An 18,592-nucleotide genomic window follows, 5' to 3' on the forward strand; every position below is an offset into this window, starting at 1 on the left:
CAAAATATTGTCGGAAAATCTTGAAACGAATTTTTATTATTTTAATGCTGTATGAAACAAATAGCTTTCTTCGGTTCATTTGATCAATAAAAATCTATCAGTAGTTTTATTTTGCTATTAATTAGCCAATTCAGCCACCTTCTAAAGGTAGCACTAATATTTGCCACTCACGTTGGAAAACAGTAGTCCTGTAGTATTTCCACTTTTTTCTCGACACTGAAATAATATTAATCGATTTGCGACTAAACGGGTTTGAATATGATATATTACTCGGCCGAATATTTGTTCGCAACATTGCCTTTCAGGTATATACTGTTTTTCACGCCTTCTGCTAACTAAAAAAAAACTATGTCATGTCTGTAGCAAATTTCTCAATTTTGCATTTGGTAAAATAGGCTGTAAAAACGCTTTTTGCAAATATCATTGAATTTTTAACCTCTAAAATAATTCACAACATAAATTAATTCAAATTCAAAAGTTTGTCTCTGTTGGTTCAAAAACTATAGGTTTCAGTTTTCTGTGCAAATCACAAGAGCTTTCAAACAAATAAGGTTTCAATACAGTCGGGCACGTCTTTGAGTCGTCTCCAATTATTGCACACTGGCTGAACAAAACTTGGTTTCGGTCACTCACAATGTGTTCTAGACAGTACTTGCTTTTGGGTATTGTTCGTTTACCACATCTAAGACTACTTCTTGACGTGACGATAAACGCACATTTCGTTGCTTGTGCCTGAAAAAAATCTGAATTTCTTTTACTATTCATAATAAGATTGGCTTTTCGTCAATAAAAACTTTCTAACAATCACTTGAGTTTACCACTAGTTGGTAATATTGTTTATCATTTTCGGTCTTACTTTTCAAATTTCGTCATGAATACCTGTGAAAAAGTTACAAACAACTGGACGATGTGAACAGAAACTTTGATGGATAAAAACTAAAAGCTTGGAAACGGTAAAAGATTTGCTTGGAAAATAACTCTATTAAATACCTCTACTTGCCAAAAAATTCTACGCAACCTTACCTGTGATGGAAGATAACTAGAACTCGATGTGAAATCCTCGTTGGTCGAAAATATACGCTTCTTTTCGTCTTGTTTCATTTTCAACAGCGCCTCTTGTCCTTTGAACTTTCTTGCGGTTTTCAAAAAGCGCATTGACTTTCTGTACTCCACAGATTCAAGGGTTTCATTTTCGTTTGTCACTTTGCTCAGAACATTTAGCGGTTTCGGTTGAGCTGTTTCCGGGGCTTTCGACAGTTTCGCAGTTTGTTTGGCGTATTCTATGTTTGTCAAGTTGAGTTCGTATTCTAGGAACTTGAACTGCTGCTTATACAATTGTTGCAGTCTCTTCATTTTCAGACACAAAATTCGACCGATTTCTTCCGATGTGTATATACATGCATGTCTAGGCAAATTTAATAATGTTAGAAAAAACTATTCTCTAGTTGATAATGTTAGAAAAAAATTTACTTTATAGAGTATAAAAAGACTTTATACTCTGGTTGGTTCCCATTATAGCTATAGACCCCAAAATACCAAAAATCACTGCCTAATGTGGCAACAAGTTTTTGTTGCCAGTTTGGAGGATATAAATAACAGTTCCGTGGTTTAAGAACGTCAGCTCTTCAAGAATTTAACCCCTCTTCTAAATGGTATCATTGAATGAACTTAAAGCCGGACTTCAAACGCACCCGCTCAATAAACTGTGCAATACATCAAATTCTATAGACCTTAGTTGCAAGCCAGTAAAGAAAATTCGTTTTTCGAGCGTCTGTGATGAGTCGGGCCCGTACCAAGTAACACTAACCTCAAAGGGTCCAGTGTTCCCATGTCACGCGTATCAATATCATTCTCCACTATATCCGGCTGGAACTTAGACAGAGGCAGACTATCGAGACACTCCTCGTCTGAATCCTCCATATCTACCAGTGAGTCATCCAACGACTCGCCTCCAAAAAGCGATGACGTCATGCCTCCGAACGGCTTCTCGTCGTCTTTGCTGTCGGGGCTGTCAATTACGACGCTGTTTTGAGTCTTACCCGCCAGTCGCTTGATGTTCCGGACGTATTTGTCCACAATTGCTTTTGATTTCAGATGTTGCACACGAGGGCCTCGTTTCTGCGCGAGGATGAACTAAAAAAACTGACCAGTTTTTTTTAATACCTTACCAGATGATGTTAGCAATAGTTTCCATCTGTATTAAACATCAATTATGGTTAGAAGAAACAAAACCCTCACACTTTGAAATGTATTACAACTGATTCGGAAACTGTCTCGAATTAAGCAAATCTAAGGCTTAACAACGCGAGAATCCCTTTCCCTCGACACGAAAAAAACTATTTTATTGTACCAGCTTGTAAAACATTTCGAAAGAAAACTATTTTACAATTGAATCTTTGGTAAAATGAACCTTAATTCTGTGCTGCCTGCAAAATTGGCGAGGCCAGTTGCCCTTGTCGCCATTTCCTGGTGTCATAATAGATGGATTCCAGCACTGTGTGGCCGTTCTCGGAGCTACAAACGAACACCTCGCAAAGCCACTTTTGCTTTCATTACTCATTTCAGGTGGGATAATTTGCACATGCAATTCGCAGTAATCAAAAGATTTCACACATGGTCTGCGGCAAATTCTATTTTTAAATTTGCACATTTTTTCTTTCGGAATCGAGAGCTTGAAACTTCCTTGCGACTGATTTGTAGACTTTTCAGGCTTCGTATCCGAGTTGGATGAACGAGCTTCGCTATTCTGAGACTGTTTATTCATCATTGCGTCAAATCTTAAATATTGATTTTCATACAAAACACCAAACACATTCAAATTTTATATTTTTATTTAAGCTGTGACTATGTGAGATTATCGTAAGACATGCCAGGTGTGTGTTTTGGAGAAAAATCATTGTTCTCAAACGTAATTAAAATTGTTCTCAAACGCGATTACTTAAGATGTAATTTTTACAAGCAGCTAGCCAAATAACTATTTGAAAAAAAAAGAGTAAGAGACAGTGAATAGCCAAATCACTTGACGTCAATTATTTGCTTTGAAATGTCAACTAACTTGTGACGAAATGGCAACTGAGGAATTACGCGACCGTATCAGAAAAGAGCACCTGATTTTCAGGTAACAATATAATAATTTCTTGTTGTTCCGACCATTGAAAACGGGGAAGAAATGTAAATTCGGGTGTTTCAGTTTTTTCAGCGCAAAATCAGGTACCACAAATAATCAACAGAATCGGCTGTGATATATCATATAAAAGCCCCTTCAGTCGTAATTAGAACGACATTAGAAAATTTTTAAAAAAGTTATCCCAGTATCGAGAAAAACAGTATTTAGGTGTTCTAATTCCATTTTTTGAAATAATGCTTTTTCAGAACGCAACCCGAGCTAGCAGACAACGACATCAAAGGCCTTGCACACATCTTCAAAGCAGTGGCAGAAGATGGAGGTCATTTTGCAGACGTGAAAAGTCTGCAGAGAGTTCTCAAACCATTGGGTGAGAAAAAACATCGTTGTAACATTTTATGCTGCGTATATAAGGCATAAGGCTTTTATGCCAAAACGAACCCTTGGTCTAATTTGACCACCAGCACGAGTGAAAAAAAAACATATAATCTCGGCAGAGCCCAGTTTCTCTTGCACTTAAAATTGACCCATGACTAATTGCATAAATACAAGAAATCATTAGCATCGACACGCAATCAGCAACCAAATCTGGGAAGCTAACTCAAAATATAAAACAACATTGTGTTAAAAACATTGTGTTAACCTTACATAAATTAAACTAGTAGAAACTAGTTTTTGGACCATTCTCTCATCCCCTCCCTTTTCCTCTTAAATAAAACGATATTTAACAAGGATAGCCGGTTACAGTGCAAGTAGCCGGTTCCTGTAGTTTTTCTGCTTGGTGTGATTGAAAGATCTGACGTAAAAAATAATTTAGGCATATTAGACAGTCATAGTGTTATAGGCAAATTGGACAAAAAAAATTCAGAAAAATGCCTAGAAAAACTACCTTAACTTGGTCAAAAACTAAGATCTCACAGCTCAAATAAAGTTTAAGTAAGCTATTGTAAGCATACACTGTCACCTTATCAACTCGAAATTAGCTCAAAAACCAAATTTTTGAACCGGTTTTTCTCGACACTGCTAAAAAAAATTCAAAATTTTTTATTGTCGTTCAAATCACGACTGAAAGGGCTTTAATATGATATATCACTCGGCCCATTACGATCATTATTTGTGGTACATGATTTTGCGTGAAACACAAGGAAAAAAAACTAAAACACACCCGTTCCTCCCCAATTTCAATGGCCGTAATGGGCATTAGCCTAATTGTTGTGATAAACCTATTAAATATATTTCTTTGTTCAAATTTACCGCTTGTGTGTTTTCATATCATATGCGCGCTGGGCTTTCCTCTTCTGGTTATCTTACTAAATCTCGCCGTCCCAGCCGTCAAACCCTTGTCCAGAACTAATAGAAACCACCAGGAAAATATACACCGAAGTGGTCCACTGGAAACCGGTCTTTATGATCTTGTCAAAAAATAAAGTTGGTTATAACTTTATTGAAACCCTCAATAAAACTTTGAACAGCCTAATAGAAAACAACGAAAATACCTTCGCAATGCACGCAGCAATGATTTTTCCACACTTATTACTGTGCAAAACAAAGTCCGAAATTGATGGATCTTTATCCAAAACAATAGCAAGGCGACTTAAGCAATGGCAAGACGGAGACCTGGATGGACTATATAACGAAGGAAAGGCGCTGCAAATGCGCTTGTTGAAAGGAAGTAGAAGAAAAATTGAAACTGAAGCACAACAGTTCAACAAACTAATGAACACTGGAGAATATCAAGCGCAATTGCAAAACTAACAGACACATCTAAAGGCGTTCTTTCGCTCGACGAGATTGTCAAAGGTAAGACAGTTGAACAGACTCTCATAGAGAAACACCCACCATCTGAACCAATTAATGAGAACTATATTACACCAGTCTCAAACGAAACAATTCCTTTCCATCCATCGATATTTGATCAGATAAACGGTCAACATATCAAGAAGGCAGCCATGAGAACGCACGGATCGCATGGACCATCTGGCCTCGATGCGAATGAATGGAGACGTATTCTAACACACTTCGGGCAACAATCAGTTGAAATTTCAAAAACAATTGCTAAAATTGCCAAAAAATTGGCCACAGAAGAACTAAATCCAGAACTAATGGAACCATATAACGCATGCAGATTAATACCCTTAGATAAGAATCCAGGGGTAAGACCCATAGGCATAGGAGAAGTTATGCGTAGGATAATAGGGCGAACAATAACTAAATGCCTAAAAAACGAACTCATGTCGCTCGGTTCAAACTACCAACTCTGCCTTAGGACAAAAATGTGGCATTGAATATGCGATCCACACGCTAAGCGATCAATACAGCAAAACTTCCGCCGATGCTGTTTTACTGATAGATGCCGAAAACGCTTTCAACTCGCTGAACCGAAAGCTGGCATTAAAAAACATCGAAAATACCTGCCCTTCCCTTTTAACAGCGATTAAGAACTCCTACTCCAATCCATCTAAACTATTCGTTAACAAAAAACAATCTACTCTCAAGAAGGGACAACCCAGGGGGATCTACTAGCAATGGCCATGTACGGTCTAGCCATAATACCCCTCATAAAACTCTTATCAGTAGACGATGTAACCCAGAAATGGTACGCAGACGACGGAAACGCAGTCGGTAAATTAAGCAATCTACGAACCGTCCTCGATAAAATTGTATCACTGGGTAAATTTTTCGGCTACCACGTGAAAGCATCCAAATGCCAACTCATTGTCAAAGATGAAAAACTCGGTGAAGCTCAGAAAATTTTCGCAAATACAGGAATCACTATAAAGGCAGGAGCCCGAGTGCTTGGTTCAGTTATAGGAACAGAATCTGAATGTAAAAAGTTCCTCGAATTTCAACAGAATGAGCAAATCAAAACTTTGAAAAAACTAACCAAAATTGCTAAAACCTCCCCTCAAAACGTTTATGCCTGCTATACTAAAGGAGTTCAAGAAAAGCTTTCATTTCTTGCCAGGACAACGCCTAACACTATGGAAAACTTAGAAATATGTGAAAATATTATCAAAGAACAATTACTACCTAACCTAGTCGGTAAAGACACTTTAAACCCCCAGTTCCGTGAGATATCTTCCTTACCCCTTAAAATGGGCGGACTTAACATCAAGCTGCCATCCGATCATGAAAGCTACCTAGAATGGTCTAAGGAAACATCACTGGTACTGGAATCTCAAGATCCTATTACAGCAGTAACACAGCAAGAAAAAATATGTACGAAAATCAAAAAATTGAAAACTGATAGAACAAATCGAAAAAAGACAAACCTCATTAACTCCTTAAATGAAACAGATAAATACGCAATCGACCTGGCCTCTGAAAAGGGAGCCTCTAACTGGCTCAATACTCTACCACTGAGCAGATACAACTTCAACCTGAATAAATCAGAGTTCAGAGATGGTATTTACTTAAGATACGGATGGGAACCAACCAAAACCCCACTCACATGTGCATGTGGTGCTGATTTTAACTTGACACATGCGCTTCACTGTGCAAAGGGTGGTTACACACACATAAGACACAATGAAATCAGAGACACATTCGCCAACCTCATGAACGAGGTTTGCCATGACGTCGAGATTGAGCCGAAACTTCAGCCGTTGCAAGGCGAAAGCTTTGTCAACAATTCAACTACAACTGAAGATGAGGCACGACTTGACATTAAGGCAAACGGACTCTGGGGTTCACGATTCAGCCGCGCTTTCTTTGATGTGAAAATTTTCAACCCCCATGCCAAAACATCGCGAAAACTGCAGAAGGATGCATACAAATACCACGAAACGCTGAAGAACTCCAAATATCAGCAAAGAATTTTAAACGTAGAGCACAGTAGCTTCTGCCCGCTAATTTTTGGATGCACCGGTGGCGCTGCTCCAACAGCCACGCGGACGATGCAGCGATTGGCCGAAAAACTAAGTGAAAAAAGACAAGAAAGCTATCCAGAATCTATAAACTACATAAGAACTAAAATAAGCTTCGCGCTCCTGAGGAGCTCTATACTTTGTATAAGGGGGTGCAGATCGCTACGCAAAGTTCAATTTATCGACAACTCCATAAGCGCTATTGTAGAGGAAGGACGGCTAAGATAAATTAACATTATGACGATGCATTTAATGCTGATTTATGACTTCATTGCTGATATATATGCATTTTTATATCGCTGGTATGGCCCTATCCAGCTTGTGCACTTACCGTAACTAAACGGAAGGGCCCCTTTTGTAATTTAGTTTTTTATTTCAATGGCCGTAACAAAAACTAGACAAAAGGAATTTTTCCTCTTGTTTTCGAATTAGTGTCATTTTTGTGTCTATAACGAAAGCTTTGAGTATTCGTAAATTTAGCATAATCAAATGCAGTCTCAAAATTTATTAGCAAAACAAAAAATAGAAGACATTTTAATAGCTTTTTATTGACAAAGAAACGCTTAGTGAAGCTTCGAAAACTAGTTTTCCTGGACTAAATTTAAGTTTTTCAGGATTAAAAAGCTTTTTGCTCTCTTAAAACAACTACTCATTCGCATTACTCATCGCTCGAAATAAGATGAGGGAGCCAAAAACGTCTTTTGAATCACGATTCGTTGTTGTTGACTGCCCGAAGGAGCGCGTCATGTGAGCTGCCCGAGGCTCAAGAACTTAGCAACTTTGGCTTGCCATAGCTACAGGTCTAATTGGGTAAGTATCGTCTGAATTTTGAGGCAGCTAAAAACAGTTATTAAGTCCCCCTTACCCTCGAAAGAGAAACAAACGCACATTCAAACTTTTTCGCCCGTCAAAAGACGCAATATGAGGCCATTAGGCCGAAACTATCAAGAACAAAAAAGGAAAAGAAAAAAACAGAGCCAAAAAAATTGTCAAGAAACACTGAAAACTCGATTAAGATTTTGAGCATTTTGTGCGATCCTGCGGGAAGCATAATTTTTTTCCCTCAATTTTTCAAAAATAGATCACTAAACCGATATAATATTAGCCAAAGTTATTGGACAGAATAAAGTTTTTAGGCAAACAAAATTTAAAAAAAAAAGAAAATATACGAAGTCAAGGCTAGTAAAACTTCAAATAGCAAAAAAAGAGAAAGCACTAAAAGAAACTACAAATTGACTGGAGTAAAACAAAAAAAAACAATTCTACGATCTGGGAACTAAGCAACCCATTTTTAATTTTGACCATTCTAGGAACAAAGTTATTTACGGGAAAAAATCTAGTTCCCGATTGCAATACCCTTGCTTATCGCAAGGATTATAAGTTACTTTAGTACAGCGTGTTAGATGTGCTTGATTCTGATTAGCTGGAAACTCCACATTGAAAATAATTTATAACAAACCTAAATATATCATTCGACACTTTTCAGCTTGTTGAAAATATTTCTTAAGCAGCATTCATTTAACAGACTTAAAACTGGAAGATGAAATTCTGCGAAAATATGCGCAATACAACAGAGCAGGATTGTTGCAAATGACTGAACAAGGATTCATCGATGCCATCAAATATAAACTACACTCGAAGAAATTTTTGGAGCCCGATTGCAGATATGGCTTTGATTTGTTGGACAACGAAAAAGAAGGTAGACGTTTTGTTCACTCAATCAAATTATCTCACCTATTTACCCGAAAACAAACAAACCCATCTTTCAAATTTCAATAGCTCAGAGCAATCGTTTTCACAGAAGACAAAAAATGCAAAATAATTTTTTTTAAAATTTACAATACACGTTTCTTCTGAATTCACAAGCAAATATTTGATATATTTCATTTATAAGTTATGTTGATTTTTGAATACATATTCAATTTACCCATTCCACTGTTCCAGGGCATATCAACAAGCAGTCTGTTGAGCGGCTATGCTCAGCCAGAAGCAGAGAGGCTGTTGAGGATGACATGGTAGAAGAAATGTTTCAAGAGGGCGACAAAGATGAAGATGGAAAAATTGATTGGAATGACTTCTTATTTCACATGAGAAATACTAATATACTAAGTAAAATTAACTGAACCTTTTTTGTTACGCTCAAAACTTAGTAATTGATAATTCTGTTAGAAAACGATATTGTTCAAATTCACCGTTTCTTTTTAAAAGCATAGATCAACCTAAGTCAGCAGTTCAAAAATTATCATGTTAACTGAAGTGAAGTTACTTCACTACCTTTCATCATTTCATCCAGCCAAAAAACCATTGGAATTTCAAAAATTAGCTTAAAGTAAAATAAAACGTGAATAAAAGTAAAGAGTCAGATGGTTAGTGAAAATAACTCAAAACGGTTGACCTGACGTGAAACTACGGGCCTATCAGATACTCAACTAAGCTGCGCTTTCGTTTCATTTGCTCTACATTTTGTAAATTTATTAAAGTAGTTATCACATTATTTAATAGTGCCGGTATACAGGCAGCGTTCGCAAACTGTACTGCGAGGGAGTTTCTCTCCTCAAAAAACTACCTTCCCTGGGTTCCTTGTAAACTAGATCTAACCTAAACGGCACATTAAACTTCAAGAGCAACGGGTTGAAAATACATCCATCATTAATTAAATCTCTAGATTTGTCAGTTTGCGACGTTCCGCCTCGACCGCCGCAGTTCCGGTTTCACAAACCGAGCCATTGCTTATTCTACTAGGGGCTAGGGAGCCAATTACCGTTACATCCCACAGGAGCTGCAACCAGCAGCCCATCTGACAGACGTCAAATCGTCTTGTCGCTTCCTGTGGAGGTGTAGTCGCTTTGAAAGAGAAAAGTGAGCGAAGGCGAAACTTTGCATTATAAGGCATTCAAATTTTATAGAGAATCTACAGGCTCTTTTCAGGCAAGAAAGGCCAGGCCAACCATCTTCGGTTATTTGTATTCTGCAAACGTATCTGTTTTTTTTACAAATTTGTCTAATTAGGCGGAGTCTTATAGCAAATCTAAGCTGCTGATTTGTCAGTTTTAATAGCAGGCTTTTAGACGGAATGACATTCAACCATTGCAATCAGTACTTATCCTCTTAGCATTGGACTTTTTTACATTAGTAGGTTCTAGGTCTAGTTTCAAAGTAACTCACCCTGACCGTATTATCTTAAAAAACATAAAAGAACTTAAAAAAAGAACTATATCCTCAGTTGTTGTTGTTACTTGTAGCCGCCGTCTCTCTATAATCGTCTTCGAATTTAAGAAAAGCTGATGCATCCCCTGGTGATCAGGGTTGTTGCAAATTGGACAGATGTCTTTTTTTCTTCATCAATTCTTGATATGTATGAGTTCAATAAGCGACAGTATCCGTTACGGAGTAGTGCCAAGCGTGTTCTGCAGACTCTAGATAAGGAACTCTCTGTTTCATGAATTTCTGGTGGTGCGCTTCCATAAACAGAGTTCGGTTCGCTGACGGCCTGTGTATGTATTGCTTTTTGTAGCCTTTTTACTTCTTGCGCATCGATTTGTCTATTCGGCACTTAGTTTTCGTATTTGTAAAACAGGTCTGGTTTCATCTGTGGTTGGTGTGGGAGAATTTGTTGGTTGGTGAGTGACAGGGGTGGCTAGAGTTGTAACAGGTGACGGCATATTGTTGTGCGAGCATATTTGTGTGTTCTTTGATGGGAAGAACTCGTGATTCGTTGTGTAGATCGTCTATGTTCGTCATGTTGTAGCATCCTGTTTTTATTCGGAGTGCTGTGCTCTCTGAATGTTGTAGTCGTTTCCAGTGGCAGTCTTTGATGATGGGGGCCCACGTAGAGCAGCAGTAGTTGATGACAGATCTGCTAGCTGCTTTGTACAGAGTCATGAGGGTTTCGCGGTCACTGCCCCATGCTGTACCTGCGAGGGCTTTGAGAACGGCGTTGATCTTCTGTGCTTTGGCAGCGATGTCTCTGGTGTGCGGTTCAAAGCAGACCATCGTGCCGAGGATGTTGCTTTGCACGAGAACCTGAGGCTGCTTGTTGGCATGAGCGGACTGAGGAGTGAAAAGGTTGACTGTCGACTTGTCTTCTGAGATGGTGAGGCAATTCGCCGAAAACAAACCGTATCCGGAGAGCCGAAAATTATAACCGTATCGGGAGAACCGAAAACAAAGAAGGTATCGACTAGCCGGAAAGTAAATTTGTTACCAGCGAGCCGAAAATTTTTTTGTTCCTGGGTAGCCGAAGTTTTTTTGTTATCAAAACTCAAAAAAAATTCAACCAAAAATTCGAATTGTTGAAAGCCGAAAATTAATGGCTGAAAAAAATAAATTCTTGAAAATAATTTTCATCCCAAAAATTAGATTTTTCCCTTGCCTTATCATAGTTTAGCAAAACACGGTAACGATTGAAGGAAAAGTACCTATACTGTCTTACATTTATAATCTACCTCAGCACTTAATTTTTTATCATCCGTTTTTTGTTCAGAGTAGAGCTATCTTCACAAGGGTTGGCCCCGGTGTTCTGCTTCCACAGGCCAATCATCTTCTCGAGCAGCCCTTCTCTTCCTTTCTCATCCAGTCCAGTGCCGATCAAGACTGGCTCTCCAAATTTCACCTCCGTGCTCCATAGCTCTTCCTTAAAGTCATCTACTCCACGCACTTTGTTTTCCTCTCTCTGGTTGAATTCCTCCAGGAAAATTCGCCACGCCTCCTCGTTCAACATAGCCAAGAACATGTCTTTGTTTCCCTCAAAGGTATTCTCCTCCCTTGCTTCGTCGGTTAGGAGCACCATGCCCATGTTTGATGGTTCAATCGTCAGTGATAGCTCAAGATTCTTCCGGGGAGATACCAAAGTTGGGGTGGCTGTGTTTGCCCAGTCGTCCCCACTCAGCTCTTGCAGTAGCTAACGTGTGGTGGTGCCGGGGCTAAACTCCCTGTTCGTCGCCCGTCCGACTGGCGTATTTCCCACCTCCATTTGCTCTCCAGCTTCGCTGAGAGTTTCGTCCATACTCTCCCCCTCTCCTGACTCTGGCTGGTTCCTCTCTAGCGTGTCAGTGAACTTCTTCTCCACTGGAAGGTCCCTTCTGTCTCCTGGGGTTCCCTGAGGGAAGGTCTGCTGTCTTGTACTCCGCGAGGTATACATACAGGGGTCCTGCTGCATTCAGCCTTTTGCCTTCTTGCCTCAACTGCAACTCGTCCAGACCATAAGGCGCTCGGTACTTTCTCATGGCAAACATCATCTCGTCCTTCAGTGCCATATGACCCTCCTCCACGATCATCCTTCAATCGTTATGAATTGGCAGTTTGTTTTCGAGTCCAGCCTCCTGAGGTTTTCTCAAGACATTTCGAACCTCAAACTTAGGGGGCACCGAGCCTCGCATCTTCTTTGCTTGTGTATCCACGAATTTATCTTAATCTCGCACGTGTGGAAATACAACGCTGCCGAATATCCAATGAACAGAGGATCCCAGCCCTTCGTGAACTCTCTCTATTGTCTCTCTACCGTGGCTATCGCGAGCAGGGAAGGGACCACCAGAGGGCTGTTCATTCCCAAGGTCATTTTGTTTTTTACCGTGGGGAACTCGGGGACGGTAGCAGGGAGGTCATCCCGCTCTAGAATCGTTTCCAATTCCTTTTTCGTGAATTCGAAACTTTTCGTACATGCCGGGATTCTCAAGACTTCCTTCTTGTCGCTTGTCATGGATTCAGGCTCCAAAACTTGGGATAGATCTCGATGGAGCCCTGCGTTTTCCTCCGATTCTGCACTGCATTTGTCCCCTGAAATTGTACACCACTAGCTCTGGATCCTTCATTTTCCAAAAAGCACCGTCTGGCTCATCTGCGCTCTCAAGTCCTTTTGTCTGCACCAGTTGAGTGGTGTCCCATTGAGAATGCTGATCAGGCTCACATGCACCACTGAGTGTCGATACGCCACTACAAGTGGCTCCTGGAATGCATACGTCACTGCTGGCCCGTAAACGCAGGTCACTACTTCCCCCAAGCCTCTGATCACCCCCAGTGGGTCAGATCTCATGGCCAAACACCAGTCAATAAGATTGGATATGCCCACACTAGCCTCTCTGAATTCTTCTCTCATCTTGGGGTTTCTCTCCTCGCCCATCAAAAATCGATTTTGCATCAGCAGGTAACCATGAGCAATGTCTTCAGTCCGGCAACACACTTGTACGAATAAGTCTACATACTCGAGTGAGCCTTCCTCACCGACAGGGGTTGACCATAATTCATTAACCAATGGAACATCGTCAATTCCCCATGCGTCAAGAGTATCAGCGTCAGATATCCGTCAATCCGTAGTGTTCCCACGCCCTCACTGAACATGTACGCTGGCCGCATATTGAAGAGGTACCTCAGCTCGCCCTTCGCATGATTTGTCCAGAAACCCCCAACAGTGACTTCATTAGCTGCTGTGACAAATCTCCCCACCGTCATCTCCCTCTTCTGCCACCTCTAGCTGCTCCTCAAGAAAATTCCATATTTGTTTGAAGAGGGATGGAGCACTCTCCCTCGTCTTGTCCGTCGCATTCTCAAGCGTTGGGTTCAGAAATGGCCACCTCCCTCTTTCTTGTGTTAAGCGATATCCTATCGACTCTAGTTGTTTCTCGGCCGCGGCCACATTCTTTCTTGCATTATTTGGTCCTCTCGCGCTGCTGGTGGAGCTCGTGATTGTCAGACCCGTGCTCCGGAACCACAGGCTAGCTGTTAGATGGGTTATCGCGAAATGATCGTCCCCAATCTCCGGGTTGAACTTCAGCTGTCTGGCGAGATTCGACACCTCAAGGCAGAGAACCTCATCCAGAACAATCAAGATATCTGCCAACTCGTAGAATCCCCTCAGCACATGAGATACGTCCACCCATGCCGCTGCAAGTTCAGACTTAAAAAGTCTCAATTTTGTTGGCTTTAGCTCGCGATTCGGAGCGGCCATAAGCATCCGCCACGCATTGCCCTCCGCTATCAAGATCAATATTGCATAAACGAACTGCAATGCTGGTGGCAGGCTCGCGTAGCCTGGTGATGAAGTGAATACTACTCTCGTTTTTGGTCCAAATCGGGAAGCTACCAACTCCTCTACCTGATTCATTGCTGCAAACAGCGTCTGAATAGCTTCCCAGATCTTATTGGGAGTTGGTTCCGCGCCTTTCAAATGCTCTAGAAGTCCCGCCGCATGCAGGTGGTCATTCATCCCCGCGAATAGCAACAGCTCTGACTTGCACGGCGTCTCCAATTTTAACGCTACCACCACGGTCAGCATCTGGTTCAGTTCCGCTCCAGGCAGCAGGTACACTAGGGTTTCTTGGCAAAATTACTTCGGCGACGTCACCTCGAAATCGGATCCGGGCACGATGATTGCTGTCGCTGCTCCGGGATCTGATCGTTCGTACACTGGCAAGGTTTTTGCCAGCTGTGAAGTCCCACAGAATCTTCCCTACATCGGGTCTTCAGCGAGCCTTGGACCCAGGTATCCGCTGTCCGGGATCCCCATGCTCTTCGGCTCAAGACGTTTTTTGATCATCCTTAGTTGTGCAGGAATTGCGACTCTGATCCTGGCTATACCCGTTCGAAGCTTAAGGGTTTCAAGATTAGGCCCAGACTATCTAGCTGCTTGAGGGGTCTGTAATTGACTAGATCCATTATCGATTTCTTTGGTATTCCCGTCAGATCTGCAGTTTCCAATGTCCTGGCTCTCGAGAAATGTGCTTCGTAGGCCTTTAGCCAATCCACACAGTGAAGTTTGCTCAAGTCCTTGTGCGACACATTTTTCAGCCCCAGAACCTAGGTATTCTAGTCCTTCCATGTTCTTACTCGTGGACTGAGTCGCTGTTCCTGCTGGAGGCCTGGTCGGAAGTGGAAATTCTCCCGCATCATATTCCGGGTCAGGGTTTCTCTCAAGGTCAAGCCCTCTCAGGCCTCCATCCGAATTCCAGGATAGCCATCTGGTCTGATCCTGGTTTGATACTCTGTCTGAAGTGTATCCCACCATCAACACGACTTCCGTCGCTGACTCCCTGTATTTGACTTGTGGATCCAGTTGCAGGATGGCTTAGACGTCCAGAAACGATCCGCCATCGTTGATTCTTTTATAGTGATCTCACGTATCAACAAACTCAAGAAGTACCTTTTGCAAACCAATGCGAGAAATACCTTTCCCAAACCAACTCAAGAAATACCTTTACCAAACCAACTCAAGAAATATCCTCCTCTCGTACTGCTAGTGAAGAACCGCTCGAGATTTATCTGATTCTGTTCGAGTGAGTGTAGTTTGCTTGTCAATTCAATTTGCAAATCAATTTGAAAGTAGAACTTGTTTTTAGACTAAGATGGGTTTGCCCATGCCTAGCCTATGACACCCTCCCATTAGTACCTTTAAGACATTATCTGAACAACTCCATTAAAGTGATTCAATTTAGATGTTAAAAACATGCAGATTTTTTTATATTTTAGCCTGACTCGCGCCCCCTCCTACCTAGCTCAAGAACCCTGTGCCCCCAACTCAAGACCTCCGAGTTTGTTCAAAACTCAGGCGATACTTAAGTAGTACTTCTTGTGTAGGTGCACCACTATCTCCGTTTCTGCAAAGACCACATGTAGGAGGTCCAATAACTCCTTTGGGCTCAACCTGCCCCTGTTTGGATCGTAAACCGGCATTGAGACCTGTCGTATTCCTCTTTCGACCATAACATCCCTCAACCTCGTTAGTGCCAGCATCACATGCTCGTGGTCTATCGTGTTCCTCTCGTTGACCCTCGTCACCAAGAAGCACAGATATTTACCAGGAACTTGTGAAACTTAAGGAGGAAGCGCAGCCATTCCTCCCAACCCTGGCCTCTGCCTCAATAGAAACTCCACGTTCTGATATTCTCTTTTAAAGTCTGCTTCTAGTCTCGTGTTGAAGCTCAGGTCCGCTGTTATGCAGATCGCTTTCGTCCTATCTGACAAAATGAAGTCGCTGTCTGTGATCAGGATGTTCCCTGAATACTCGTTCGGTATCTCGAATTTTGTCTCGAAATTTCTTCCTATGGTAGGCTCGATTTCTTCCTGTTCCAGTTCCAACCCGTTAGTCTCTCTCACTTCCCTGAGCTTCTTTATCATCAAATTTGTCGTAGTGGGTAAGTCCTACCCCCACTCCTCGGACAAAAATGTTTATCGACGTCCCCGTCGATGATGCTGGGCCCAAGTTATCCGGTGGTACTTCCAGTGGCCGGTCGGTGGCTGTCCAACCAAATAGTGCGTTTCCAGTCTTCACGTGCTTCATTGCTGTCACGTCGACTTGTTGGATGTTCTGCGCCTCCTTCTCGTCAATCTCAAGATTATGCATCCACTCCAGTACCCTCAGATTTGTATTTTCCCTTCTTTCTATCTCGCTGTGTTCCAGATCTACTTCTCGTTCCGGTTTGGAGTAGTCTTCCTGCAAGGAGTGCTCGCTGTTCTTGATGATCTGCCATTCTTCATCGGCTACCAGGTCGCCTATATTCACCAACTCCTCTCCTATCTCCTCGGGTTGTATCTTGTCAATCAAGAAATCGTCAGCATACCTGTTGTATCTCATGACTGTCCGTTTGCGATCGCCTTTCCTTGTCCCTGTGGTCATCGGTTGGTCTGGTTCTGTCCACTTTGGTATTTCGTTCTGCTCTGGATCATTCCCATCTTCCTCCGCGAAAGACCATTCGTCCAAATCCACCTCTATCTTCTCGTTATCATCTATGCTCACGTCCTCGTTGCCGTCATTCTTTTCTCTGATGCCTTTCTCGTTCACCTCACATGCTGGTTCTACCACTAGGTTTTCTAGTCCTTCCATGTTCTTACTCGTGGACTGAGTCGCTGTTCCTGCTGGAGGCCTGGTCGGAAGTGGAAATTCTCCCGCATCATATTCCGGGTCAGGGTTTCTCTCAAGGTCAAGCCCTCTCAGGCCTCCATCCGAATTCCAGGATAGCCATCTGGTCTGATCCTGGTTTGATACTCTGTCTGAAGTGTATCCCACCATCAACACGACTTCCGTCGCTGACTCCCTGTATTTGACTTGTGGATCCAGTTGCAGGATGGCTTAGACGTCCAGAAACGATCCGCCATCGTTGATTCTTTTCTACTGATCTCACGTATCAACCAACTCAAGAAGTACCTTTTGCAAACCAATGCGAGAAATACCTTTCCCAAACCAACTCAAGAAATACCTTTACCAAACCAACTCAAGAAATATCCTCTTCTCGTACTGCTAGTGAAGAACCGCTCGAGATTTATCTGATTCTGTTCGAGTGAGTGTAGTTTGCTTGTCAATTCAATTTGCAAATCAATTTGAAAGTAGAACTTGTTTTTAGACTAAGATGGGTTTGCCCATGCCTAGCCTATGACACCCTCCCACTAGAACCTTTAAGACATTATCTGAACAACTCCATTAAAATGATTCAATTTAGATGTTAAAAACATGCAGATTTTTTTTATATTTTAGCCTGACTCGCGCCCCCTCCTACCTAGCTCAAGAACCCTGTGCCCCCAACTCAAGACCTCCATGTTTATTCAAAACTCAGGCGATACTTAAGTAGTACTTCTTGTGTAGGTGCACCACTATCTCCGTTTCTGCAAAGACCACATGTAGGAGGTCCAATAACTCCTTTGGGCTCAACCTGCCCCTGTTTGGATCGTAAACCGGCATTGAGACCTGTCGTATTCCTCTTTCGACCATAACATCCCTCAACCTCGTTAGTGCCAGCATCACATGCTCGTGGTCTATCGTGTTCCTCTCGTTGACCCTCGTCACCAAGAAGCACAGATATTTACCAGGAACTTGTGAAACTTAAGGAGGAAGCGCAGCCATTCCTCCCAACCCTGGCCTCTGCCTCAATAGAAACTCCACGTTCTGATATTCTCTTTTAAAGTCTGCTTCTAGTCTCGTGTTGAAGCTCAGGTCCGCTGTTATGCAGATCGCTTTCGTCCTATCTGACAAAATGAAGTCGCTGTCTGTGATCAGGATGTTCCCTGAATACTCGTTCGGTATCTCGAAATTTGTCTCGAAATTTCTTCCTATGGTAGGCTCGGTTTCTTCCTGTTCCAGTTCCAACCCGTTAGTCTCTCTCACTTCCCTGAGCTTCTTTATCATCAAATTTTTCGTAGTGGGTAAGTCCTACCCCCACTCCCCGGACAAAAATGTTTATCGACGTCCCCGTCGATGATGCTTGGCCCAAGTTATCCGGTGGTACTTCCAGTGGCCGGTCGGTGGCTGTCCAACCAAATAGTGCGTTTCCAGTCTTCAAGTGCTTCATTGCTGTCACGTCGACTTGTTGGATGTTCTGCGCCTCCTTCTCGTCAATCTCAAGATTATGCATCCACTCCAGTACCCTCAGATTTGTATTTTCCCTTCTTTCTATCTCGCTGTGTTCCAGATCTACTTCTCGTTCCGGTTTGGAGTAGTCTTTCTGCAAGGAGTGCTCGCTGTTCTTGATGATCTGCCATTCTTCATCGGCTACCAGGTCGCCTATATTCACCAACTCCTCTCCTATCTCCTCGGGTTGTATCTTGTCAATCAAGAAATCGTCAGCATACCTGTTGTATCTCATGACTGTCCGTTTGCGATCGCCTTTCCCTGTCCCTG

General features: G+C 42.0%; 2 protein-coding genes across 2 annotated transcripts; one reads left to right on the forward strand and one right to left on the reverse strand.

The window, feature by feature from the left end:
* Positions 1-440: 440 nt before the first annotated feature.
* LOC134840396 (KAT8 regulatory NSL complex subunit 2-like) lies at positions 441-2,865 on the reverse strand. The gene is made up of 4 exons (XM_063856177.1): positions 2,411-2,865; positions 1,808-2,133; positions 1,024-1,405; positions 441-732 (listed from the first exon to the last, which is right to left on the reverse strand). Exons 1-4 carry the CDS (start codon positions 2,765-2,767, stop codon positions 472-474), a joined length of 1,326 nt encoding a protein of 441 aa, XP_063712247.1. The 5' UTR covers positions 2,768-2,865; the 3' UTR covers positions 441-471.
* A 47-nt stretch (positions 2,866-2,912) lies between these two features.
* Positions 2,913-9,150, forward strand: LOC134840397 (troponin C, slow skeletal and cardiac muscles-like). The gene is made up of 4 exons (XM_063856180.1): positions 2,913-3,118; positions 3,373-3,494; positions 8,516-8,689; positions 8,935-9,150. Exons 1-4 carry the CDS (start codon positions 3,066-3,068, stop codon positions 9,111-9,113), a joined length of 528 nt encoding a protein of 175 aa, XP_063712250.1. The 5' UTR covers positions 2,913-3,065; the 3' UTR covers positions 9,114-9,150.
* Positions 9,151-18,592: the final 9,442 nt, after the last annotated feature.

The sequence above is a fragment of the Symsagittifera roscoffensis genome, chromosome 2, assembly GCF_963678635.1.
Source record: "Symsagittifera roscoffensis chromosome 2, txSymRosc1.1, whole genome shotgun sequence".
Lineage (NCBI taxonomy): Eukaryota > Metazoa > Xenacoelomorpha > Acoela > Convolutidae > Symsagittifera > Symsagittifera roscoffensis.